Here is a 26986-nt window from a genome sequence, read left to right as displayed (position 1 = left end):
GCAGTGCTTAGGTGGTGATGCTAGCGATAGGGAGTAGCTGTAAATACAGATGAAGCTTCGCTCACCTCCTGCTGTTTACCTCAGTTCCTAACCCATGGGGAGTGGGGGCGCAGGACCACAGATGTAGAGGGACTGTTCTGCTAGAATGTATAACTTGGAAGGCACAGCTTTTCAATTCCAGTGGTTTGCAAGAAAGAGCAGCATCAAGAAGAACAGGCTGGGTGCGGTGGCTCACGCCTGTAATCCTAGCACTCTGGGAGGCCAAGGCGGGAGGATCGCTTGAGGTCAGGAGTTCAAGACCAGCCTGAGCAAGAGTGAGACCCCATCTCTACTGAAAAATAGAAAGAAATTATCTGGACAACTAAAAAGGTATATAGAATAAATTAGCCGGGCATGGTGGTGCATGCCTATAGTCTCAGATACTTGGGAGGCTGAGGCAACAGGATTGCTTAAGCCCGGGAGTTTGAGGTTGCTGTGAGCTAGGCTGACGCCATAGCACTCTAGCCCAGGCAACAGAGTAAGACTCTGTTTCAAAAAAAAAAAAAAAAAAGGAGGAGAACAACATGCCTTTGAAGATATACATACTAGGGTCTGGGCTTGGACCCATCCACTACTCAGCTGTTAAGGGTAAATAATAGAAAGTGAAATTTAAAAAACAGGACTGGGCTCAAAGGAGACACTCAGTTTAGCTGCTACCTCTTCTATAGTGCTTTATGTTCCAGATTATTATTTATTCAGTCGCCCTGAAGTGTTAGAGAAGTCTCTTCTGCAGTCTTTGACATAGTACACATCCTCACACAACTAGTTTTTACCTAGGTCCTTGGGTCACATCAGGAGCCCCATGCCCCATCTCTCCTTCCAACCTTACTTTACCTCCTCCCCTATAAGCAGAGCAGCCAGGTCCAGCTCAACTCCCAAGTCTTTATAATACTCTTCAACTTAGAATGCATCCTTTCTGGTACTAGCCAAATAGTAACCATGTTTTTCAACCTCTAGTGCAATTTTTGCCTCCCTCTAAGTAGTATTTAATTTCTTATGCCTATTGTAATCTCTCCCGATTCCTTCCTTCCCTTCCATCCATCTACCCATCCATACGTACTCATATTGTTCTACATATTCATATTGTTCTAAGTGTTAACTATACACCAATGAACAAAACAGATAAGATTCCCAGCCCTCATGGAACTTATTCTCTAATATAGGCAACTAGTTAATAAATAGGATAAATAAGTTAAGATAGATAAAGCACTAAGGAGCAAATAAATTAAGGGAGGGAGACAGATTGTGTATGCATGTTTTGGGAAAGGCGGGGAGTAAATTTGAGACAGGCCTTACTGAGAAGGTGTCCTTCAAATGAAGGTCTGAAGAATGTGAGTGAGAAAACAACAAAGAGTTTTGGTGAACTATGGAAGCAAAAGTCTTACTAGAATGGGCTCGTGAGAGAATAGAAGAAGAAAAACTAGAAATAGCAAATATGGACAAGTCCTTCAAGGGGTTTTGCTGTAAAGGTATGGAGAGAAAATGGGTGGTGGCTGTAGAGGAAGGAGTGGTCAAAAAAAGTTTTATTTTATTTTTTAAGAAGAGAGAGCCAACAGTATCTTTCTTTGCTGAAAGTGTAATCCAGATACACGGTGGCTCACGCCTGTAATTCTAGCACTCTGGGAGGCCGAGGCAGGCGGATTGTTTGAGCTCAGGAGTTCGAGACCAGCCTGAGCGAGAGTGAGACCCCCGTCTCTACTAAAAAAAATAGAAAGAAATTAGCTGGACAACTAAAAACATATAGAAAAAATTAGCTGGGCACGGTGGTGCATGCCTGTAGTCCCAGCTACTCGGCAGAAGGATTGCTTGAGTCCCGGAGTTTGAGGTTGCTGTGAGCTAGGCTGATGCCACGGCACTCTAGCCAGGGCAAAAGAGCGAGACTCTGTCTCAAAAAAAAAAAAAAAAAAAAAAAAAAAAAAAGTGCTTTTCGGCCGGAGCCGCCATCTTCCAGTAAATCGCCAAAATGACGAACACAAAGGGAAAGAGGAGAGGTACCCGATACATGTTCTCTAGGCCTTTTAGAAAACATGGAGTTGTTCCTTTGGCCACATACATGCGAATCTACAAGAAAGGTGATATTGTAGACATCAAGGGAATGGGTACCGTTCAAAAAGGCATGCCCCACAAGTGTTACCACGGTAAAACTGGAAGAGTCTACAATGTTACCCAGCATGCTGTTGGAATTGTTGTAAACAAACAAGTTAAGGGCAAGATTCTTGCCAAGAGGATTAATGTGCGTATTGAGCACATTAAGCACTCTAAGAGCCGAGATAGCTTCCTGAAACGTGTGAAGGAAAATGATCAGAAAAAGAAGGAAGCCAAAGAGAAAGGTACCTGGGTTCAGCTGAAGCGCCAGCCTGCTCCACCCAGAGAAGCACACTTTGTGAGAACCAATGGAAAGGAGCCCGAGCTGCTGGAACCTATTCCCTATGAATTCATGGCATAATAGGTGTCTCACTTTGAGAAGCAGTGGAGAGGAGCCTGAGGTGCTGGGACTGGATCCATGCATGGCACACTTTGTAAGAAGCATAAGAAAAGGACCTTGAGCCTTGCTGGAACCTATGCCCTGTGAGTTCATGGCATAAGAGACAAACCTAATAAAAGCCGCTAGACTCTAAAAAAAAAAAAAAAAAAAGTATAATCCAGATAAAGGATAAAGATTATGCAGAGTAGAGAAAAACTAATTCCTAGAAGGATGAACAGATGGGATCTAGCATAGGTGGATACTGTGGACTGATAGGCTGGTGAAGGACAGAAGTGGTGGTGGGACTCTATGGAAATTCTCTTCTGTTGCTTCTATTTCCTTGGCTAAATAGAGAACAAAATCATCTGCTGAAAATGGGGGAGGGGTGTTAGAAGTTTTGAGAGAGAAAAGATATGAAACACTTACCTAGGAGAACAGAGAGTGAAAAAAACATGGGAACATAGTATGATTGCTGGTATCAAGAGCTTACTAGAAGTTAATGATCATGAACTGAAATAAGATCAGTTAGCAGGACTATCTATTTTCCTCCAATCAAGTTCCGCTGTATTGGTAAAGGCACAAAGTAAGTAGAGAATTGGGCCCAACCAAAGTGCGGTTAAACCAACCAAGTAAAAAAGGAAAAGTAAATTGAGGGTGTGTGCCAGGGAGTGATTATAATCACTGATCAAGGAATTTAAGAAGTGAGGAATAGCGAAGAGGAGGCAGATCAACGGGTTATCAGGGTTCAAATAGGACAGCAAAGGAGTTCAGAAGACAGCAGGTAGTGGCTGGAGAATGGGATCACTCACTCAGGTGTGAGGACTTGCAATGCTTGTTGTATCAGAGTATGATCATGGGATCGAGTGGCCGAAGGAGGTCAGAGGATTGGAAAATAAGATCCTTGGAGGGGAGGAGGAGGTCAAGGAACAGAAAAGCCAGACACTGGAAGAATCATCTATGTAGAAATAAGAAGCAATGACCTCAGGATTATTAGATGACAAGGGGGAACAGCAGCTGGTAGAATATAATTATATGAAGTTTTAAACTGAGGGTTTTAGGGAGAAGGGACAGAGAATGGTCTTGAAGCAGCCAAGAGAAGCAATAGAAACATTCACCCATTTCCTGTCAGTGTTACAAGGAAGGTAGAAGAGAAAAGAGCCATTGCTTGAGAAGCCTACAGTGAAAGCCCAGCTTCAGCTACAATGGAAAGATGAAGGCTGCACTCAGAGAACCAGTTAAGAATTTAGGGGATTTAGCTAAACAGTAAGAGTTCTAAAGGGTGCAAGGAAATAGAAAAGGTAGTAATTAGGACCTATCCTACCTTTGGGCACATTATCACCTCAACTGTTGCAAGTTACTTAACCTCTGTTTAGTGCTGCCATTTCATCTGTAAAATGGGGATAATCAAGATATGTACCTCAGAGTGTTATTGTGAAGATGATATTCAACAATACAAGGAAGGCACTAGAAAGACCTTAAAATTGTGCACCTAGCATGTAGTCTGCACTTGGAGAAATGTTACCTATTGCTACAGGATATTTTCTCTCCTGCATCATCCTTTTGGATTCTTTGAAAAATCTTTTATTTTAACTTAACATTTCAATGATATGAAAAGATTTTAAATCTTAAAACCATAAAATCTAAGAAGGATAACATCATGTACTTGTCCGAGTCCTCCATGAGGTTCAAGAACTGAGTAACACTAACAGAGGACCACCACACCGTAATTCATAAATTAACACCATCTGTAACCACAGGAGAAGTGTCACGATACCCTCTCTCTCCCAGATCTATCCTATAGATGTTAAGGGATATTTCTAACCTTTCGGGAGGAAAAAAGAAGTACAGGGCAGGGATGAACAGAAATGGAAGATAAAAACTCGTAAGTCTCAAAGTAAACTTAATCCCTACTCTATTTCCTCTCAGGAAATTGATTCTCTCAACATGAGAACAAAATCTTCAATTTCCTTTGAACAGATTTTGGTGTTTGAACATTACCAGAGGCTTTCTGAAAACAAAAATGAGCCAATTTTCTCAAAGAAAAGGATTGAGGGATAGAAAAGAGATTCCTAGTCTTATGAGATAATAGGTCATATGACAATTTAAAATCAAGAAACCTTCCTATGTGATGAGTGCAATGTGCACTGTCTAAGGAAAGGACACGCTTGAAGCTCAGACTCGGGGGCGTGGGGGGGCATGGGCAATATATATAACCTGAACTTTTGTACCCCCATAATGAGCTGAAATAAAAAAAAAAAAAAAAAAAAGAAACCTTGCCAAAAAAAGGGAATGAGAGAATGAGAAACATACCACTTGCCTAGCAATTTGGAAACACATTAACATTCCAACTGTACTACCAAATAAACTCTAGACTTATCAAAAAGTCAAATATTTTAAGAAAAACATTCAGAAAATATATTTACCAGCTCTATGAAAAAAGGGAGGCCTTCTTGGCTTAGGAATAAGCATTTAAAAAAGGAAGAAGATAATGTATATACTTAATAAATATAATTGTTACTGAATGCCTACAATGTGTCAGGCAGAGTTTGAGGTACCAGTCATATATTAAAAATTTTTGTCCGGGCGTGGTGGCTCACGCCTGTAATCCTAGCCCTCTGGGAGGCCGAGGCGGGTGGATCGCTTGAGGTCAGGAGTTCGAGACCAGCCTGAGCGAGACCCCATCTCTACTAAAAATAGAAATAAATTATCTGGCCAACTAAAAATATATATAGAAAAAATTAGCCGGGCATGGTGGCTCATGCCTGTAGTCCCAGCTACTCGGGAGGCTGAGGCAGTAGGATCGCTTAAGCCCAGGAGTTTGAGGTTGCTGTGAGCTAGGCTGACGCCAAGGCACTCACTCTAGCCCAGGCAACAAAGCGAGACTCTGTCTCAAAAAAAAAAAAAAATTTTTTGAGTCAGCTGGTCGCAGTGGTTCAAACTTGTAATCCCAGCACTCTGGGAGGCTGAGGCAGGAGGATCACTTGAGGCCAGGAGTTAGAGATTAGCCTAGGCAAGATACTGAGACCTTCTCTCTACCAAAAATAAAAAAAATTTTAAAAATTAGCTGGCATGTTGGTGTGTGCCTGCAGTGCCAGCTACTCAGGAGGCTGAGGCAAGAGGATCGCTTAAGCCCAGGAGTTTGAGGTTGCAGTGAGCTATGATGATGCCACTGTACTCTAGCCAGGGTGAGACTCTGTCTCAAAAAAAAAAAAAAAAAAAAATTTACAGTTTACTCAAACTTATTTAAAAAATAATCTAGATCTTAACAGATAAAATGGCAAAATATTACCAAACTAGTCTCATACAGGAAAATACGAGTAGATTTCCCATATTTGTAAAGCATTAATTCTTGTTAACCAAAGAAATGCCAAATAAAACTATGTGAGTTACTATTTTACATCTAAAGTCCATATCATTGACATGGTGGTGGAAAAGCGGCCTTTGCAAGGTGCCTTTCTCCCTGCAGCCCGATCTGTAGACTGTTGCTAGAAAACAAGACACAGAAGAAGCCAAGGCAATGCTCAGTCTCTGACATATTGCCACTTCTAGCACCAAAACAGGAAATAATTCAAGTGGCTCAAAGACTTGTATGTGAGAGGCTAATGGCAGCATAATCCAGAATACCAGGAACAGTAGTATAAAAAATCATTTCTAGTCACGTTGAGTTAGTCATGTGTGGAAAAAATAAAATAAAAAGAATAGGAAAAAAATCATTTTTAGAAGCTGTAATTATAAACATGGAAAAATATTAATAACATTAAATGCAAACCACATCAACTATAGCAATATAAAAATATGTGCATATATACTCAGAACTTAAAATGAAAACAGAATGAAAACACCAGAGATAATTTTACTTTTTGCGTAATGTTCTATGATGTTGTCAGCTTATCTTTATATTTAAAAGATCAGTTTATTTTTATTTAACATATTCCTATCTTAAAATAGCATTTCAGCAGTATGTTATGAAAGAGAACACGTACCTGATAGTCGCCTATTAAATCTGCCAGGAACTGGAACTGCAAAACAAAGAAGCACCAACTTTTAGTCATCGTTATGTCACATGACCCCATTTTTATTCTCCCTTTTTGCAAAGATCTTTTTCGACAGAACTAAACCAAGTAGTACATCAGTTCATTTTCTTCCATACTCAACCAGAAATACTTGTTCAATGTGATATTAAGACAATATAGAAAATATCACTTAAAGTAAACTCTTTATAACTTCAATGTACTCAAGGTGGCAATTTTATTTCTGCTCACATTCATGTTCCATCTATTTTGTATCACTCCAAATGAATAAGTCTGCTGAATTTATTGGTAATGTTATGATATAAAGCAGTAAAATTCTCTTCTTTAATATTCTTTAAAGATAATCCCCAGACCTGCTAGATAATAGCATTTACATTTCATTTTAAAATAATTTAGTGAGTATTACACTAAAGTTAAAAATAAATTAACCATTAAGGTGTACTGTCCCCCTTAATTTGGGTGGGTTTTCTCCTGCACATGATCAATACATTAATCAGAAAAATGTACCAATGTTTTTATGTTGGGGAAAAAATATAAATTTTTCTCTTTGTTAATTTTTTTTTACTTTTTACCTATCATACTATGTCTGACGGTTGCCTAAATTCTCACTACTAAACTATATCATCTGCATAAGGTTTTTTTAACCTCCAAAGCTCAATCTAATTTATTTTTTCTTAAAAAATACATGACTTCCCTCTCTCCAAAAAAGAGAAATACGAGGATTAGTGACAAACAAACTGAAGATGGCTCAGAGAGCTAAACAAAACTAATGTGAGAGCTTGGAAACAAAAATAGGCCCAGCAAGTAGGCAAATGTTCATTTATCATAAGACTGTAATCATCTAGAACAAATAGGCAATAATTCAAAAGAAAACCACAGTTATTACTGATAGAAAGTACTTAACAATAGTCTCTCACTATTTCCTCAATCAAAGAATTAGTCAAAATTAATCCACCCACTAGCAAAGCAAGACAATGAATTCAGTTCAACAAATACATGTGGGGTGCTTAGTACATGGCATGCACTGTTTTTGACAATTTGTGAGACATCACTGAGCAAAACAAAGACTCCTGATTTCATGGAGCTTACATTCTAGCTTGAGGAGTATAGGAGAAAGTTTCCTTCGATCACTTGAAACACATGTGCCTGTCACTCAGGTAGACAGATGATATACCAGTTTAAGCTCTCCACTCAGACAGACCTCATGGAATTTCCGTAATGAAAACTGCAATGAACATGACTACACAACCTAAAATTATAAAACATATAATGGGTGCTATCAGGGACTACCTGAAACAAATGGATAGATATCAAGATTACAGAACTATTATAAAATAAGAACAGTATGTTTAAAACAATCAAAAACATAAAAAAAGGAATCAAAAGCATAAAGAAAAGAATGAAATATGACTAAAAATAACCAGGGAGACATGGAAAAAGCAGAATTTTTAGGGAAAAAATGTAGTCATTGAAATAAAAAACTGGGCCAGGCAGGGTGGCTCATGCCTGTAATCCTAGCACTCTGGGAGGCCGAGGCGGGAGGATTGCTTGAGTCAAGAGTTCGAGACCCCTGTCTCTACTAAAATAGAAAAAAATTATCCAGGCATGGTGGCACATGCTTACAGTCCCAGCTACTCAGGAGGCTGAGGCAGGAGGATTGCTTGAGCCCAGGAGTTTGAGGTTGCTGTAACCTAGGCTGACGCCACAGCATTCTAGCCTGGGCAACAGAGCAAGACTATGTCTCAAAAAAAAAATAAATAAAAATTAACATATAAAATTATATTTCTATACACACACACTAATATATATATGAATAAAATGTGTATACACACAGATATATACAATAGAATATCATTCAGTCTTTAAAAAGGAAGGAAATTCTGACACATGCTACAACACAGATGAACCTTGAAGACATTATGTTAAGTGAAATAAGCTAGTCATAAAAAGACTATTATTGCATGATTCCACTTATATGAAGTACCCAGAATAGTCAAATTCATAGAGACACAAAGTAGAATAGTGGTTGCCAGGGACTGTGGGAAGGGGGGAATGGAGAGTTACTGCTTAAAAGGTACAGAATTTCAGTTTTGCAAAATGGAAAGAATTCTGGAGATGGATAGTGATAATGGTTGCAGAACATTGTGAATGTACTTAACACCAATGAATTAAGTACTTAAATACGGTAAAGATGATAAATTTTATGTGACGTGTATCTTACCATAATTAAAATTTTTCTTTAAATATGTAAAGCAAAATGTTAATAATCGATCAATTTAGGAGTTCATTGTTCTTTCAATTTTTCAGTAGGGGTGAATTTTCTTCTAAAAAATATTTTAAAAATCATTCTAAGTGTAGGTCTTCAAATTAAACATGATATAATGTCAATGTTATTCCATTGCTAAATCATGTTTTCATATGGCTAATTCAAGGCAAATTAAATATGGGCACTAGTCTTTAATGTAAATTAAACAAGTTTTTTCTTTTCTTTTTAGAGACAGGGTCTCATTCTTGTCACCCTGGCTGGACTGAGTGGCGCAATCATAGTTCACTGCAGCTTTGAACTCCTAGGCTCATGTGATCTTGCTTGGCCTCCCGAACTACTGGGATTATGGGCGTGAGCCCCCAAGCCCAGCTAACAATTTGTTGAAATTTACTTTATTTCATAACATACTGGGCTAAAATTTAAAAATATAAACTTAAAATCACTATTTCCATATATTGTGCAAAAAAGACAAAATTATTTCTTAAATCCCTAAAGCATTATCAGTTACTGTGAAATAGGTTCAAAAGTTTAAAAAAAAAAATGTGTTGACAATGCAGTGGAAAATATTTACAAATGAAAGACGTCAGGCATTTAGCACGAATGTATAAATAAATGGATGAAAAAGTGAACAAAATGGGTAAAAATATGCTGCCTGACAAACCTGTATTATTTAATTTTTAATTATTATCAATAGTACACATCTTGTAAGTTTTTACAGGGCCAGAATAAATAGCTGCAATTGGAGCAAGATACAATGCCAAAGCACACAGAGGATGCCAATCAATGTCTACAGCAGTCAAAGAGACCATTTTATTCTAATTTCACTACTGTTTAGAGAGCTCACAGGACAGCACATCAGCCTTTATGTGGACCAGACAAAACAGTCAGCTAGCATAACAAGTACAAGAAAATCTTCCATCAAGAAATAATACCTGGCCAGGCGCGGTGGATCACGCCTGTAATCCTAGCCCTCTGGGAGGCCGAGGCGGGTGGATCGCTCGAGGTCAGGAGTTCGAGACCAGCCTGAGCGAGACCCCATCTCTACTAAAAATAGAAATAAATTATCTGGACAAATAAAAGTATATATAGAAAAAATTAGCCGGGCATGGTGGTGCATGCCTGTAGTCCCAGCTACTCGGGAGGCTGAGGCAGCAGGATCGCTTAAGCCCAGGAGTTTGAGGTCGCTGTGAGCTAGGCTGACACCACGGCACTCACTCTAGCCCAGGCAACAAAGTGAGACTCTGTCTCAAAAAAAAAAAAAACAAAATAGTACCTAAAATGCTCTCCTTTTTCTATTATAAACAAATACTGATAGGGATTCAGAAGACTTAATAGGTTACCACCGGACCTGAAAACATATGCCTCATAAACATTAACAAATGAGTTCTCAATGAAAACTAAGTCATCATTCCTGATGAAATGAATTCCTTAAATACTGACACACCCTGAAAATCAAAACATAGTTCTTTGAGCGGACAAAGAATTATATGTGGTGAATAACATTAAGAATATGCTAGACAAATTGAACATTTCCAAAGATCTCTCCTATTTTCAACTCAAACATGTGATGGACAAGCCAATAAAATCCTCACTATATATGCAGCAAGAAATGGCATAAAACCCTGGAAAACATAATCTAAGCAACACTATGACAGGGCAAAGCTCAAGAGGACACACTGAATTGGCTCACAAATAGCAGGTACACTCAAAGCTATGCTCATAGGATGTCAGCAGTGGCTGTGTACAGAGAGGCAGATGATGGGAAATAGGGTATTAATGAAAGCCTTGTGTTTAGGGGAACCAATATATCATAGTACCGTATTGTAAATCTCAAAAGTGGACTATGAAGCAGATATTAGGGTAGGCCCATAAGAGTGGTTAATCACAAAAAGAAGGTTGCCAGGAAGGACTGCCATCAATAGGTGGCAGGGAGGCCAGGGACCCCCATAGGCCAGGGGATGAAAGCACCTCTGGGCAGATGAAATAGCCTGAGGAAAGCCCCAAAGGCAAGAAAGTTTTGGGGGGGGAGTGTAAATGTCTAGGGTAGCTGGAAACACAGGTGAGGGATAGTCAAGGTATCAGGGAGCACTATTTAATAAGTCAGGACAAGCCCAAGAAAAGTACTGGGCAACCCATTTGGGGTTCTGATACCCAATGTGTTAGAGGGCTCATTATTGGCTCAGGATTTAAAAAGAAAAAGAAAGAAACCCACCCACTATGATTTTGTATACACAAATAATTCATTCTGTTTTCTCAACTGGTCAGAAAATGCTGCTATTCCTTCTTCACTCTCTATTTCTGTAGATTCTGGTGCTAGTTAAACTAACTTCATGGTCATCAAAACTTAAAAGCAAAAGCTCCAATGGTGCTTTTGCCTTGCTATGGTGGTTTCTGCTGCAGCATGTGAACGTATGCTAGTAAGGTTCACCTCATTGATCCCTGTCTCCTGTCTAGCATTGTATACCCATCTTCCCACCACCTATAGAAAGACTCTTATCTGACTCTGTTAGGGCCTCTAACTATATATAATTCACCTAGCTACTTCACTCAAACACGTGGCTTCTCAAATGAGCTGTTTGTGGGCTGACCTACATTCTTTTTTTTTTTTTTTTAAAGCTCTTAAAAGCTGGCTTCCAACTATCATTCAAGTAGCTTTCTCTAAAATTACAACTTCCCTCTATATAGTTCTTTTTTTTTTTTTGAGACAGAGTCTTGCTTTGTTGCCCAGGCTAGAGTGAGTGCCATGCTCTAGCATCAGCCTGGCTCACAGCAACCTCAAACTCCTGGGAAGTGATCCTACCTGCCTCAGCCTCCCAAGTAGCTGGGATTACAGGTGCAAGCCACCAGGCCTGGCTAATTGTTTATTTCTATTTTTAGTTGACCGGCTAATTTTTTTTTTTCCTATTTTTAGTAGAGATGGGGTCTCGCTCTTGCTCAGGCTGGTCTCGAACTCCTGACCTCAAGCGATCCTCCCGCCTCGGGCTCCCAGAGTGCTAGGATTACAGGTGTGAGCCAACGCGTCTGGTCTATATTGTTCTTCTATATTAATTCCTTTATCCCTGAATTAAAAAAAAAAAAACAGCTCAATATTGGTTGGTACCTAATACATATTCATTCATTCAACAAAAAGTTACTGAGCACTCCCATAACAGGCACTGTGCTATCCTGCAAGAAAATAAAGATGGTTCAATATGGTCCCTTGCCCACAAAGACCTTTTATGATCTAGCAGAGAAATGAAGAACAACAAAATCATAATAGTGTGGTATATATTACAACACAGCAAGTATAGAGCATTTTGTGCGCACTTATGAGTGTCTAGAGAACATAGGGGCTAAGTATGGTTGGGTTAGAAGGTAAGTAAGCTTATGATTTCAGGAAATGAAAGGAGTATGTTATAGCATGAGTTTGAGCAATGTCGGAAAAGAGCACAGAGGTCAGGGTAGAGAGGTGAGCAAAGGCCAATTGTAAGCCATCCTGTGGCACAGCAATATTCAGAAGAGTTAAACTGGTTGTTCCTCTCTATTTCCAGTCTCCTTCACTGGAGGAAGCGGGGCAGGAACAAATAATCAAAGTACCTGAAAGAGATTCTCAAGGTCAGGCGGCTCACACCTATAATCCTAGCACTTTTAGAGGCCAAGGTGGGAGGATCGCTTGAGGCCAGAAGTTCCAGATCAGCCTAGCCAACAGCAAGACCCCACCTCTACAAAAAAAAATTTTTAAAAACTTAGCCAGGCATGATGGTGCATATCTGTGGTCCCAGCTACACTGGAGGATGAGGCAGGAGGATTGCTTGAGCCTAGAAGTTTGAGGTTGCAGTGAGCTATGATCATGCCACTGCACTCTAGCCCCAGCAAGAACAAGACCCTGTCTCCACCCCCCGCCAAAAAAAGACTGTCTTGGAGGTGACTGCAAAACCAGAAAAGAAAGTCTGGAGAATGGTGACCAAGGCTTAATGGGAGAGGGTGTCATAATTGGAGAGGGCCCTTTATTCTAGTACCAAGGAATAGCATGCAAGTCCTCCAGTGTAAAATACTTATCCTCTTAACCCATTGATTCTCTACCTGCAGGTTCCCTGCTTCCCCACAGTCTTGGACATCTGTAAGACCAGTGGAAAGACAGTGGGAGACTTGGACACTCCAAACAAGGTGGAATTGAGCAGAACCAGTTGGAAATGTTCCCTACGAGTGGATCAGCAGTGGACATAGCACTTTTGTTACAGTATGAACAAACCAGAGCAAAGGGAGTCATTGCAGACTGAATTTTATAAAGATCACTTTGACTGCAGTGGTAGAGGAAGACAGGTTTAGATGTGTGACCTATGAACAAGAGGAAAACAAATGGATTCCAGAGATGAGATAAAACCTACACAGTTCAGTGACAGATTCAATGTCTAAATGTTTACTCTACAAATGTCAATCAGATGAAAGTATATTCCAAAAATTATGAAAGACAAAGTAGTCAACATAGATCTCCTTCAATCTATCAATAAGGATGCTGTCATAGATTCTAAAATTATAAGATGTCAGAGTTACAAAGTATCTATGAAGTCATCTAGTCTGGCCATGGCAAGTAGGCTTCACCTCACCTGGCAACTCTAATCGTAAAGTCACTGGTCTACCTGAGTCATCCTTGACTCCTTCTTCTCTTTCACTATTCACATATACTTCATTAACAATCCCATCTGTTCTCCCTCCCACTTTATCTATTGAATCAGTCTACCTTTCTTCATCTCCACTGTTATCCTAGTCTGAAGTACATCATTTCTTGCTTGGATGACTTGCAGTAGCCTCCAAACTTGTCCTCCCACTGCCAATCTATTCTCCACACAGTCATCAGAGTGATCTTAAAATTTAGGAAGACAATTTGACAGTCTCAGTCAAAATTTTAAATGTGAACTGCCTTGAACTCAGCAATAATTCCACTTCCAGGAATATGTTCTAAATAAAACTCACATATAGGGATATATATACACACACACACAGTGTGGGTATATACATATATGTGTATACACAGTCATCCCTTGGTATTTGGGGGGTGAGGGTTTGTCCCAGGATGCCTACAGATACCAAAATCATACCCAAGTCCCTTATATAAAATGGCACATATTGCTTCTCAGCCTTTTGGCTAAGAGCAAGTGTAAAATGGCATAGAATTTGCATACAACCTATACTCTATCCTCCTGTATATTTTAAATCATCTCTAGGTTATTTGTAATACCTAATACAGTGCTATATATCACTTCATGCCCATGGAATTATTGAAGTAAGCTATGATGGTGCCACTGCACTCTAGCCTGGTGACAGAGCAAGACCCTGTATCAAAAAAATAAAAAATAAAAAGGAAAAGAAGGCCTGGAGTGGTGGCTCACACCTGTAGTCCTAGCACTTTGGGAGGCCTGGCTGGGAGGATCACTTTAAGCCAGGAGTTCGAGATTAGTCTGGGCAACCTAATGAGACCCAACCTGGTCAAAAATTAGCCAGGCAAGGTGGCATGTACCTATAGTCCCAGCTATTCAAGAGACTGAGGCAGGAGGATCATTAGAGCCTAGTGAGCTATGATCAAACGACTGCACTCTAGCCTTGGCAACAGAGTGAGACTGTCTCTTAAAACAAAAACAAACCCCAAACTTCTAGAGCTTATAAATGAATTTAGCAAAGTTGAGGATACAAGATCAACACACAAAAAAATCAAATATGTTTCTACACACCAGCAATGAACAATCTGCAAAGGAAATCAAGAAGACAATTCCATTAAATAGTATCAAAAAGAATGAAATACCTAGTAATAAATTTAACCAAGGAGGTGAGAGATTTGTACACTGAAAACTACAAAACACTGCTGAAAGAAATTAAAGGCCTAAATAAATGAAAGAGAGCCAATGTTCATGGATTGAAAGATTTAATTTTTTATTTACTTATTTATTTATTCATTCATTTATTTAGACAGAGTCTTGCTCTCTTGTCTGGGTTAGAGTGCCATTCATTCATTCATTTATTTAGACAGAGTCTTGCTCTGTTGCCCAGGTTAGAGTGCCATGGCCTCAGCCTAGCACACAGCAACCTCAAAATCCTGGGCTCAAGAGATCCTTCTGCCTCAGCCTCCCAAGTAGCTGGGATTACAGGCGCGTGCCACCATACCCAGCTAATTTTTTCTATTTTTAGTTGCCCAGCTAATTTTTTTTCTATTCTTTAGTAGAGATGGAGGTCTCACTTTTGCTCAGGCTGGTCTCAAACTCCTGACCTCAAGCTAATCCTCCATCCTCGGCCTCCCAGAGTGCTAGGATTACAGGCCTGAGCCATCATGCTGGCCAGATTTAATACTATCAAGATGGTCATATTCCTCAAAGCGATCTACAGACTCAGTGCAATCCCTATCAAAATGTGAATGGCCTTTTCCTTAGAAATGGAAAAACTGATCCTCAAATTCATATGACATTGCCAAGGTTCCAAACAGCTGAAACAATATTAAAAAAGAAAAACAAAGTGGGACTCCAATTACCTAATTTTAAAACTTACTACAAAGCTACAGTAATCTAAACAGTGTGGTACAGGCATCAGGACAGACATATACCAATGGAATAGAATTGAAAGTCTAGAAATACACATCCATAGCCAACTGATATTCAACAACAGTACCAACAGTATTCAATGGAAAGAACAGTCTCTTCAACAAATGGTGCTAGGGCAACTAAATATTTACATGTAAAACACGTATAAAAGAATGTAAAAGAATGAAGTTGAAACCCTACCTGACTCCATAACACAAAAATTAACTCAAAATGAATTGATGACCAAAATATAAAAGCTAAAACTGTTGGAAAAAAACACAGGAATAAATCTTCATCATCTTGGATTTGTTGACCCCAACTCTTAAAACAAAAATGGGCAAAAGACTTGAATAGAAATTTCTGCAAGATATTTGTAATATAAACAAATGACCAAAAAGCACATGAAAAGATGTGCCATACCACTGATCATTTAGGAAATACAAATCAGAACCACAATGAGATATCATTTTATATCCACTAGGATGGCTCTAATCCAAAATGGTAAAAGAAGTGTTGGCAAGGATACAGAGAAATAGGAACCCTTGTACATTGCTGACGGTAATGTAAAATGGTGCAGCTACTGTGGGAGACAGTTTGGTCATTCCTCAAAAGGTATACCATAGGCTGGGCACGGTGGCTCACACCTGTAATCCTAGCACTCTGGGAGGCTGAGACAAGAGGATCGCTTGAGGTCAGGATCAGTACCAGCCTGAGTAAGAGCAAGACCCTATCTCAACCAAAAATAGAAAAAATTAGCTGGGTGTGGTGGCACGTGCTTGTAGTCCCAGCTACTCAGAAGGCTAAAGCCGGAGGATTGCTTGAGCCCAGAAGTTTGAGGTTGTGGTGAGCTGTGATGATATCACTGCACTCTCCCCAGGGTGACAGAGTAAGACTTTGTCTCAAAAAAAAAAAAAGGTATAGAATTAGAATTACCAATATGACCCAGCAATTCCACTCCTAGGTATATACCCAGAGGAATCAAAAACAGGTTCTCAGACACATAATTGTTCAGAAATGTTCATATCAGCAATATTCACAATAGCCAAAAAAGGTGGAAACAACCCAAATGTTCATAAATGGATGAAAAGATAAACAAATTGCAGTATATGCATGCAATGGAATTTTTTTTTTTAAAGAGACAGGGTTTCGGCTCTGTCACCCAGGCTAGAGTGCAGTGGTGCAATCATACTCCACTGTAACCTCGAATTCCTGGGCTCAAGTGATCCTCCTGCCTCAACCTCCTGAGTACCTAGGATTACAGGCAAGCACCATTGTGCCCAGCTAATCATTTTTAAATTTTTTGTAGAGACAAGGTCTCACTATGTTGTTCAGGCTGGTCTCAAACTCCTGGCCTCAACTGAACCTCCTGCCTCAGCTTCCCAAAGTGCTGGGATTACAGGCATGAGCCATCATCCATAGCCAGCAATGAAATATTATTCAGCCATAAAAAGGAATGAAATACTGACACATGCTACTTAGATGAACCTCAAAATTATTATTTAAATAAAAGAAGCCAGACACAAAAGCTCATATACCATGTGATTCCCTTATATGAAATATCAAGAATAGTTAATCCATAGAGACAGGAGGCAGACTGATGATTGCGAGCAGATGGAAGAAGGGGAGAATGAACAGTGATTATTTATTGGATACAGGTTGTTCCTTTGGGGTGACAGGAAAAATCTGCAATTAGAAAGCTGCAGCGGTACACAACATTGTGAATGCACTAAATGCCACTCAATTATATATTTTAAAAAGGTTAATTATATGTTATATGAATTTCACCTCAATTTAAAAAAATAAAATATGATAAGTGAAGTAAGCCAGGCCAAATAGGGAATCTTTCTGGGGTGATGAAATGTTCTAAAATTGTGGTGATGGCTATACAACCCTGTAAATTTACTAAAAATAATTAAATTGTATGAATTTTTTAATATTTATTATATATAGCTGTATTAGGGTTTTCCAGAGAGAGTTTTACGGTATACAAATTATACCTCAATAAAGCTCTTAAAAAAATATTAAAAGCCCTTAGCTATGATTCATGTCACTTTTATTATTATTATTTTTTTTTTGAGACAGAGTCTCGCTCTGTTGCCCAGGATAGAGTGCCGTGGTGTCAGGCTAGCTCACAGCAACCTCAAACTCCTGGGCTTAAGCAATCCTTCTGCCTCAGCCTCCCGAGTAGCTGGGACTACAGGAATGTGCTAATTTTTTTTTCTATATATTTTTAGTTGTCCAGATAATTTCTTTCTATTTTTAGGCTGGTCTTTCTATTGTTCAGGCTGGTCTTGAACTGACCTAAAGCGATCCTCCTGCCTCAGCCTTCCAGAGTGTTAGGATTATAGGTGTGAGCCACCACACTCAGCCCATGTCACTTTTAAGTACAAACAAAATGGGGATGAGATGAAACCAAATAAAGAAAAGCAGAAAATAAGAGCAGAAAAAAATGCAACTTTTTTCATTTGATTTAAATAATTAAAGTGTTTTATTTATTGAGCACCTACTATACGCCAGGCACTAGGTCTAGAGCAGAGGAAAAAACCAAACCATCTGTCCTCATAGAGTTTATAATCTAACTGTGGTGACAGACAATACACAAACATAATGGGGCAAAGATTCAGTAGGTCCTGAGGTATAGTAACAAGAAGAAAATAATTCACTACATCCTTTATTCATTTAGTGTTACAGGCAACTGTGAGCAGAAAAGGCTTTTACCACTTTACTTAAAGCCTTATATTCTATTTAAACTAAAAAAATTAATTCTGAAAATGCTTGGATGTTTTAAACTCTGAGATCTTATCTGTCTTCTATAGACAGCAAAAGCTTGTCTAATCTTGTGTTAGTAACATTGGTCAAACTAGACATAATACTATATACATATTGAAGCAGAAAGAACTAAAGATAAGAGACAAAGACTGTGGTGTAATTCTGACTGGAAAAGAATAGGAGGTGCATTTTCCAGTTTCTGGATCCAAAAGACAAAAGTCCACCTGAGTAGAAATCTGGGCAAGAGAACCTCAGTTCTTTTTTGGGAATAAAAAAGCTAGGCACAATCTCCAGAAAGTTTCATATAATTTAGGTAGCAGCTATGATCCACGTTAAACCTTCTAAATTAAGCCAGCTAAGATAAAGGGGGAAAGTTATTACGAATATTAACAGTTGGCTCAGTACAGTGGCTCACACCTGTAATCCTAACACTTTGGGAGGTTGAGGAGGGAGGATTGCTTGAGGTCAGGAATTTGAGACCAGCCTGAAAAAGAACGAGATCCTGTCCCTACAAAAAACAGAAAAATTACTCAAGCATGGTGAGATCCTGTCTCAAACAAAACAAAACAAAACAAAACAAAAAAAGGAATATAAACAGGTTAACAGGGAAGGATGACTAAGCAGGGTATTCAACTAACTTTACAATCCTTTCTATTTACTCAAAAAGTGAACAGGTTTTTAGCAGTTCAAGTTTAAGAATTGAATCTTGAACTAAATTTGGCCATGATTTTAAATGTTCTGTAATGCCTTGTTCCATCTGTATTTCCAAAAAGTTTCATGAGATGAGTCTGATGTGCACCAGAGCATAAAACTATCTCTATAAATTGATAACATATCATAGAATCAGAGTAGTTCAGAGTTTATTCAGCCTTGAAACTGGGGCAGCTCTCCAGCAATTTATAGCACAGTTCTGTCTATAATAGGAAAAATCTAGACCATTTTTACTTTCTAGTTTCAAGCTTTGTGTTTTATAAATATTTAGTTATGAATTTTAACAGGTTTTTCAGGATATGAAGAAAATGGCTGAAGTTTCATTCACCAATTCTTAAGCCCTTTGATATTCAGAAGGTGCTGGCATGTTTTTGAGAGAGATTAAGGTCAGTTTTAACATATATGACTTAGCTCACACCTGGCAAAGAATGAGTTTAGCTTTATCATTCTTTTAAAAAGAAGTTAACTTTATTATTAATACTTCTTCAACCTGGCCACCTAACTTCCTATACCCTATTCCCATCCAACCATCTAAAATTCTCTTTGTGCCCATAATAGGAACATATTCACAACCCCTCTGCATGTGTACGTCTACTGCTCTCATCCTCATCCTTCCAGACGGTTCCTATATCGCCTCCCTGGGATCCTCTACATTTATGAATGAAAATACTCTAGACACATTAAAACTGGTTCATTGTCTGGCTAGAGAATAGATCATCAACTCCTAGAAGACAGGCATTTTGTCAAACTAATCTCTAAATCCCTAATACCAAGCACATTGCTCAGCACATGACCAATTTAAAGTTTACTCACTGGATGTATAAACTGTCCTACCCAAACTTCAGCCTGCAGGTAGTATCTTAACAGCAGCACAGTATGGAGTCAAACCAATATTCACCTGACCTAAGCCTCTCTCTTTACTGGGCAGACACAAAGCAAGTTTACCCACCCAATGCAAGTTTAAAAGGAGAGCTCCACTATAAACCCAAAGTATTATGAGGCTCCTTCTGATGTCTGTAAACTCAAACATTTACTGTTCAACCAGTTAAGGAGAGGGAGGGAGAGAGAAAGAGAGAGAGAGAAGGTAAAGAGGAAAAAACACTTCACGTTTTAAAAAAAACAAAAACAGGCTCAGTGAGGTAGCTCACATCTGTAATCCCAGCACTTTGGGAGGACAAGGCAGGAGGATCACTTGAGGCCAGGAGTTAAAGAACAGCCTGGGCAACAAATGAGATCCCCTATCTGTATAAAAAATAAGAAAAATTAGTCCGGTGTGGTGGCACACATCTGTAGTCCCAGCTACTTAGGAGGCTGAGACTAGAGGACTGCTTGAGCCCAGGGGTTCGAGGCTATAGTGAGCTATGATTATGCCACTGCACTCCAAGACCCTGTCTCAAAAATAAACAAACAAACAAACAAAAACAATTCAGGTATCTTAACCAAGCAAAAAGATATCTGGGTGCCGGGCATGGAGGCTCATAACTGTAAGCCCAGAACTCTGGAAAGCTGAGGTGGGAGGATTGCTTGAGGCCAAGAATTCGAGACTATCCTGAGCAAGAGTGAGATCCCCATCTCTACAAAAAATTGAAAAATTAACCAGGCGTGGTAACAAGCATATGTAGTCCCAGCTACTCAGGAGGCTGAGGCAGAAGGAGCAATTGTTTGAACGCAGGAGTCTGAGGCTGCAGCGAGCTATGACGACACCATTGCACTCTAACTCAGGAGACAGAGTGAGACCCTGTCTCCAAAAAAAAAAAGATATTTGGTATGCTCTTTACAGCACTAGAGCTATGAGCCCCAAAAGAGAAATGACATAAATTACTCAGAAAATATCTCCTCCATTTAAGATATGTGTTTCTTTTGAAAACAATAGCATTTAGAGTTGCTATGCCATTAAGAAACTAGAAGATTCTTACTCCTCCATGTACATAAATGTTGAAATTTAGAAGAAAAGTCATTTTCCATCCTCAAATGTGTTAATTAATTATCCATCAATATTAACACATTCTACAGCCAAGAGGTACCACCTAACACAGACTCTGGTATCTCAGTTGCCCTCTTCCCTGATGTAAAGGTGTAAAGGGGCAAGTCAGGCTTCTCTATCCTCCTTCACATGCCAGCCACAGGTAGGCACTTCCAACTGCACCCAAAACATCCTTTCCAGCAAAAATCAGGCTGTTAAAAAAACTGAAAGCCAAACATCTAGCCTATCAAATTCTTTGTCCAAATAATATATGCCATATTTTCAAATGACAAAAGCTATACCACTAATTTTTAGTCTAACTGTCTTTTACAATATAAGTTATTCATTCTTATTATTTGATAAGACACTGGAGAACAAAGCAACTATAACAGTCATAGACTTGAAGTCAAAGACATGTTTGCATTCTAGCTTCAGAACTTAAATCTTTCTAAGCCTCAGTATCCTCACAAATTCAACAAAGGTAGTACCACTTACTACAAATGACCAAAGGACAGACTCAACGACCCCATATTTGAAAGTGCTATGACAGTAAAATGTTAGTAATATCATCCTCCTGAGTGGTTGGGACTATAGGAACGCGCCACTGCACCTGGTTAATTTTTGTATATTTTGTAGAGACGGGGTCTCACTATGTGACCCAGACTGATCTTGAACTTAAGTGATCCTCCAGACTCAGATTCCCAAATTGCTAGGATTACAGGTGTAAGCCACCACATCCAGCTGCCAACCATTTTAAATGCACGATCACATATAATCCTCGCAACAACCCTATTTCCATCCTATTTTGAAGCTGACGAGACTGAGACTTAGAGAATTGCACCCAAGGTCACATAGCTAGGAAGTAGTCAAGTCAGGATTTGATTCATCTAAATTAGACAACTGAGGAAAAGTAAAAATGTGATTAAATGTTTGTTTTATATTTTTAAAAATAAATTCCACCATTCCATTATTTAATTATGGATCATCACATCACATCATGTTGCCTGTTTGCTTGCTGGTGCCCCTACCAGATGATAAACTCTTGCAAGGAACACTCTTACCCTCCCCTGTCCCAGTGCTGACCAGAGTGAACATCTGCTGAACTAACACAGGAAGGCAAGGGACGGGCTGAAGGCCACAAAAGAACATTTAGCCACACTAGTGAGTCCACCCATCTCCTATGACACCATACCCTTCCTCCTTCTAGCTAGATGACCAAAATTATCCTTCAGGAGTGACCTCTCACAAACTTAAAGTCCTTGTGGGACTTCATTCCCAACTCTGCCCCCTATTTCCAACTTGGCCATAGGATAAGGTGCATGATCCAAGCTGGGCTAATCACATTGTTTTCACTGCTCCATCACAGTAACTTGTTCCAGAATGGGAACCTGACCCAAGCCAAGCCAGTCCAAACTGGAGACATAAGAATAACTCACTGTTTAGTTTGGATCCGGAACTACTACAGGCACTAGGGAGCCAATGGAGGACTTACCACAAGGGAGTACAAGATACATACATCTTAGAAAGATGATTCTAAAAACAGTATCACCAAGGGAATAAGACACAATGAGAAGACCAGAAATGGGCCTCTTAACAAAGGTCCTGACAAGAAAGAGCTTGAACCAAGACAATGGTAAACAGCAACAGAGAAAAGAGAATCTATTAGGAAACATTTTGGGATTGCTTTTTGTCTCACTAGAAGTATTGTCCTAAAAAGAAAAACCTGTCTCCTTAAATCTCTTGTGTATAGATGACTACAATGAACACTTTATTCATACAGTAAGTACTTACCAAGTGACTAGAAAGCAATAAGAATGAAGTGGTTATGAGCATGGAATCTGAGCCATGCTGCTTGGTTTCAAATCCAGTGTCAACTCACTGGCAGTGTGACCTTGAATAAGTTATTTAAGCTCTGTGTCTCAATTTCCTCTTCTATAAAAACCAGGATAATAATAGTAGCTACCTTATAGGGTTGTTGTTGCTGCACAGAAAAGGAAACCCTTGAAATGGCTGATAAAATAGCAGTTCAGCAGACAAACAAGAGGAGGAAGACAGCATTCCAAGCAGAAGGGAAGGCATATGCAAAGGAGAAGAAACATGAAAAAATGAGCTTGACTCATGACCTTGCCCTCTCCAGACGTACATTCCCATTGTTGGCTAAATGCCAGCTGAAATTCCAACCCCATGAGTTGGACCAGAAATTTAACAGGTCCAGAATAGAACCAATTAACTTGACAGCTCCTATTCCTCTAGGCTCCCCACATCAGGGGCAGTACCATGACCATCTCCCACCAGATAGTTTTAATTATTCCTCATGACCTCCTAAACACATGGACTATAACAGTGGGTCAAGGATAGAATGGTTAATCCAATCTAATCCATGCTTCACAGGCAGATACGAAACACTTCCTGGGACCCTGAGTACAGGACCTACTGTGGAAAGATTAGAGCAAGTAGAAGGGGGTTGGGGATTGAATCAGAGGTGACACAGAACACTGCCTACCCAGGGGCAGAAACTCCAACTCTGGGAACACAAACCACCCAGGCCCAGAAGAATCATTTTCTGCTGTAAGGTAAAGACCAACTTTGCATTAGACTTTCACAGAGCTAGGGAAACACCTCCTCCTACCCATCCCCACTCCCCTCTAGCTACTGCTATTTTGCCAATTCTAATTCTGTATTTTCCAATCAAAGCTCTTACTGATAATTCAACTTCCTAAGAATTTAAAAATAGGCAAGGTCTCTGGTTTTCAGAGATATGAGTTCTAAGATCAATAGAAAAGGTGCTTGATTCAGATTTACTAACTAACCTGATTTGTGATTTCTATTTGATTATTCATATATGATATGTGTCTTGTGTTTTAATTACAAAATATGTCAAATATTGCTCTTAAGAAAATGAATATGGCTTATTTTTTCTAATATTTTTATTTGATTATAGAGTTTAATTTTTTTGGCATCAATTACTGAGGTCATTTTTTCACCCTCTTTGCTCTAATCCAACCAGATAGATCCAACTCAATAGATATTGTGAGTGCCAACTGGTGTTCCATCAATTTAAAATGGTTCTGTGGCCACAGAAGTTTGGGAGACGCTACTACTAGCTGGGGATATGTTAAACAACTTTATAAAGGGGAGGAACATCATGACTTTTGTACCCTACTCAAGTAGTGTGGAGAACTGGTCTGAGACAGGTCAAGGCTGAATGCTGGGAGACCCCCCATTGTAATCCATTTTAACAATACAAATGAATGGTGATTAGGGCCTGAATTGAACCAAGTGAGAGAGTTACTGTTAGGGCTAGCAGGAATGTTATTGAAAACGGAATATTTTTCTTGGATTGAGTTACCACTTCTAAGGTTTGTTTTTCTTTTTTTTTTTTCAGGTCCTTTAAATAGACTCATGTATGATTAGTCCCTTGATGACTGACTGATGTTAATTAAATTCACTGGAAACTGGCCAGGCAGTGGCTCAGGCCTGTAATCCTAGGGCTTTGGTAGGCCAAAGCAGGAAGATCACTTGAGGCTAAGAGTTCAAGACCAGCCTGGGCAACAAAGCGAGACCCCATCTCTACACAAAATAGAAAAATTAGCCACGAGTGGTGCTGCATGCCTGTAGTCCCAGCTACTCAAGAGGCTGAGGCAGGAGGATTCCTTGAGCCCAGGAGTTTGAGGCTGGTGTGAGCTATGATGACAGCACTGCACTTTAGCCCAGACAAGAGAATAAGACTCTGTTTCAAAAAAAAAAAAAGGATAGAATAACATAAGCATCAAATAAGAACAAAAAGAGCAATGGACTTAACCATATCAAATATGGTTAAATCCTTGAATTTATACTATTTTTTTTTTTTTTTTTTTTTTAGAGATACGGTCTTGCTATGTTGCCCAGGCTGGAGTGCAGTGGCTATTCACAGGCACAACCATGAAACACTACAGCCTTGAACTCTTGGGCTCAAGCAATCCTCCCCTTTCAGCCTCCCAAGCAGCTGGGACTACAGGTGCCCACCACCACGCCCAGCTATATTGATACTGTTTTAAAAAATAAAAAAAGGACCCAGGTTGGGTGGCTCATGTCTGTAATTCCAGCTACTCGGGACGCTGAGGAAAGGAGGATCATTTGAGTCCAGGAGTTCAACACCAACCTGGGCAACATATTGAGACCTCCCATCTGTAAAAAAAAAAAAAAAAAAAAAATTAAATAAAAAGATTTCATTGGTCATCTTTGGAAGATACTGGGGAACCAACTTATTCTGAAATCAGGTAAATAAAAGGAAAAACTCAAGCATTTATTCTGCTTTTCCTGAACAAACTATACCAAGAGTAGAAAAAAATTTTCTTCACAGATATATCCAGTTTATACATGAAGGAGTTATGAAAGAATTAGAACAATGGTATTTGCAACTCCAGTGAATTAATGGGTACAGTCTAAGTAATGATCAACATGACCATCAGCATCATAAATGAGAGATCAGTCTTAAATGCCTCCTAATAGAAAAGACATCAATAGCTATGAAATAGATTTTGGGGGGAGGGAGGATACAAACAAGCCTGAATCTGATCAAGTCTATAGAGCAATGGTTCTCAAATATGAGGGTGTATCAGAATCACCTAGATGGCCAGTTAAAACACACATTGCAGGGCCCCATCCTTAGAGTTTCTAATTCAAAAGACCTGGGATAGAGCCAAGACTTTGTAGGTCTAACCAGTTTCCCAGGTGATGCTGATGTTATTGATCGTGGAATCTCACTTTGGAAACCAGTTCGCTAGAACTCACTATCAGTTCAAGGAGAAAATAGGGGGCAAAGAAACTTTGATGTATACATCATGGGGATTTAATCAGCAAACTCCAGATTGTGAAAAATTCAACAAAATAAACAACTTGCTTTCTTCTACAAATAAGCTTCAAAAGAAAAAGAAAGATGAAAAGAGATCCTGCACATTATAAGAGACTTAGCACTCCAACCTGGAGTGAGACCATGTCTCAAAAAATAAAATAAAAAATAAAAGAGACTTAAAAGAAACAGCAACAACCCAGGTTTAGTGTCACATGCCTATAGTCCCAGCTACTCAGGAGGCTGAGGCATGAGGATCACTTGAGCCCAGGAGTTCAAGGCTGTAGTATGCTAAAATCATGCCTGTGGGCCGGGCGCAGTGGCTCACGCCTGTAATCCTAGCACTCTGGGAAGCCAAAGTGGTCAGATCATTTGAGCTCAAGAGTTCGAGACTAGCCTGAGCTAGAGCAAGACCCGGTCTCTACTAAAAATAGAAAGAAATTATATGGACAGCTAAAAATATATATAGAAAAAATTAGCCAGGCATGGTGGCACATGCCTGCAGACCCAGCTACTCGGGAGGCTGAGGCAGGAGGACTGCTTGAGGCCAGGAGTTCAAGACCAGCCTAGGCAACTTAGGGAGACCCCACCTCTATAAAAAAAAGTAAAAAATAAGCCAGGTGGCATGGTGTGCACCTGTAGTCCTAGCTACTTGGGAGGCTGAGGCTAGAGGAGTGCTTATGTCCAAGAGTTCAAGGCTGCAGTGAGCTATGATCATGCCCCTGCACTCCAGCCTGGGCAACAGAGTGAGACCCTATCTCAAAAAAGTAGATAAAAAAGATTAAAATTTCTTTTTTAAATTTTATTTATTTATTTTATATGAAGGAGTGGGGGGCTGTGAGGAGGGGTGCTCAGTTGCCTTGTTTGTTTTTGTTGAGACAGAATCTCACTCTGTCACCCTGAGTAGAGTCCAGTGGTGTCATTGTAGCTCACTGCAACCTTCAACTCCTGGGCTCTAAGCAATCCTTCTGCCTCAGCATACCAGGTAGCTGGGGCTACAGGCGCTCGCTACAACGTCTGGCTAGGTTTTTTTAAATTTCTTTTTGGTAGAAATGGGGTCTCACTCTTGCTCAGAGGCTAGTCTCCTGCACTCAAGCAATCCTCCTGCCTCAGCCTCTCAGAGTCCTAGGATTACAGGCAGGGAGCCACCGTGCCCAGCTGAAGTAAGATAAAACTTTTAAAAAGGGGGTAAAAAAAAAAAATCACATGATCATTTCAACTGATGTTAAATAAAAGAGTTTGTCAAAACCCAATACCTTTTCATGATAAAATGCTCAATAAACTAAAGGGAATTTCCTCAACATGATAAAAAGCATTTATGAAAAACCATATCATATTTAATGGTGAAAGTGTGAAAATTTTTC

The 26986-nt window shown here is 39.4% G+C and overlaps 2 protein-coding genes across 2 annotated transcripts in view; one reads left to right on the top strand and one right to left on the bottom strand.

Annotated features, from left to right (window-relative positions):
- Positions 1-26986, bottom strand: part of PRKAR2A (protein kinase cAMP-dependent type II regulatory subunit alpha) — an 82852-nt gene that overhangs the window by 45541 nt on the left and 10325 nt on the right. Inside the window, exon 2 of the mRNA XM_045530289.1 lies at positions 6487-6522. Coding sequence (XP_045386245.1) covers positions 6487-6522 — 36 coding nt within the window. The remainder of the gene's footprint in view (positions 1-6486; positions 6523-26986) is intronic.
- Positions 1960-2492, top strand: LOC123623302 (60S ribosomal protein L21). The gene has a single exon (XM_045530290.1). It carries the CDS (start codon positions 2003-2005, stop codon positions 2483-2485), a length of 483 nt encoding a protein of 160 aa, XP_045386246.1. The 5' UTR covers positions 1960-2002; the 3' UTR covers positions 2486-2492.

Source organism: Lemur catta, chromosome 18 (genome assembly GCF_020740605.2).
Source record: "Lemur catta isolate mLemCat1 chromosome 18, mLemCat1.pri, whole genome shotgun sequence".
Taxonomy (NCBI): domain Eukaryota; kingdom Metazoa; phylum Chordata; class Mammalia; order Primates; family Lemuridae; genus Lemur; species Lemur catta.
Note: the sequence above shows the minus strand (reverse complement) of the source record. Positions and strands in the feature narration are given on the sequence as shown.

Excerpts from the sequence above, each read along its gene's own strand:
- LOC123623302 (XM_045530290.1), top strand. The coding sequence starts at position 2,003 with ATGACGAACACAAAGGGAAAGAGGAGAGGTACCCGATACATGTTCTCT.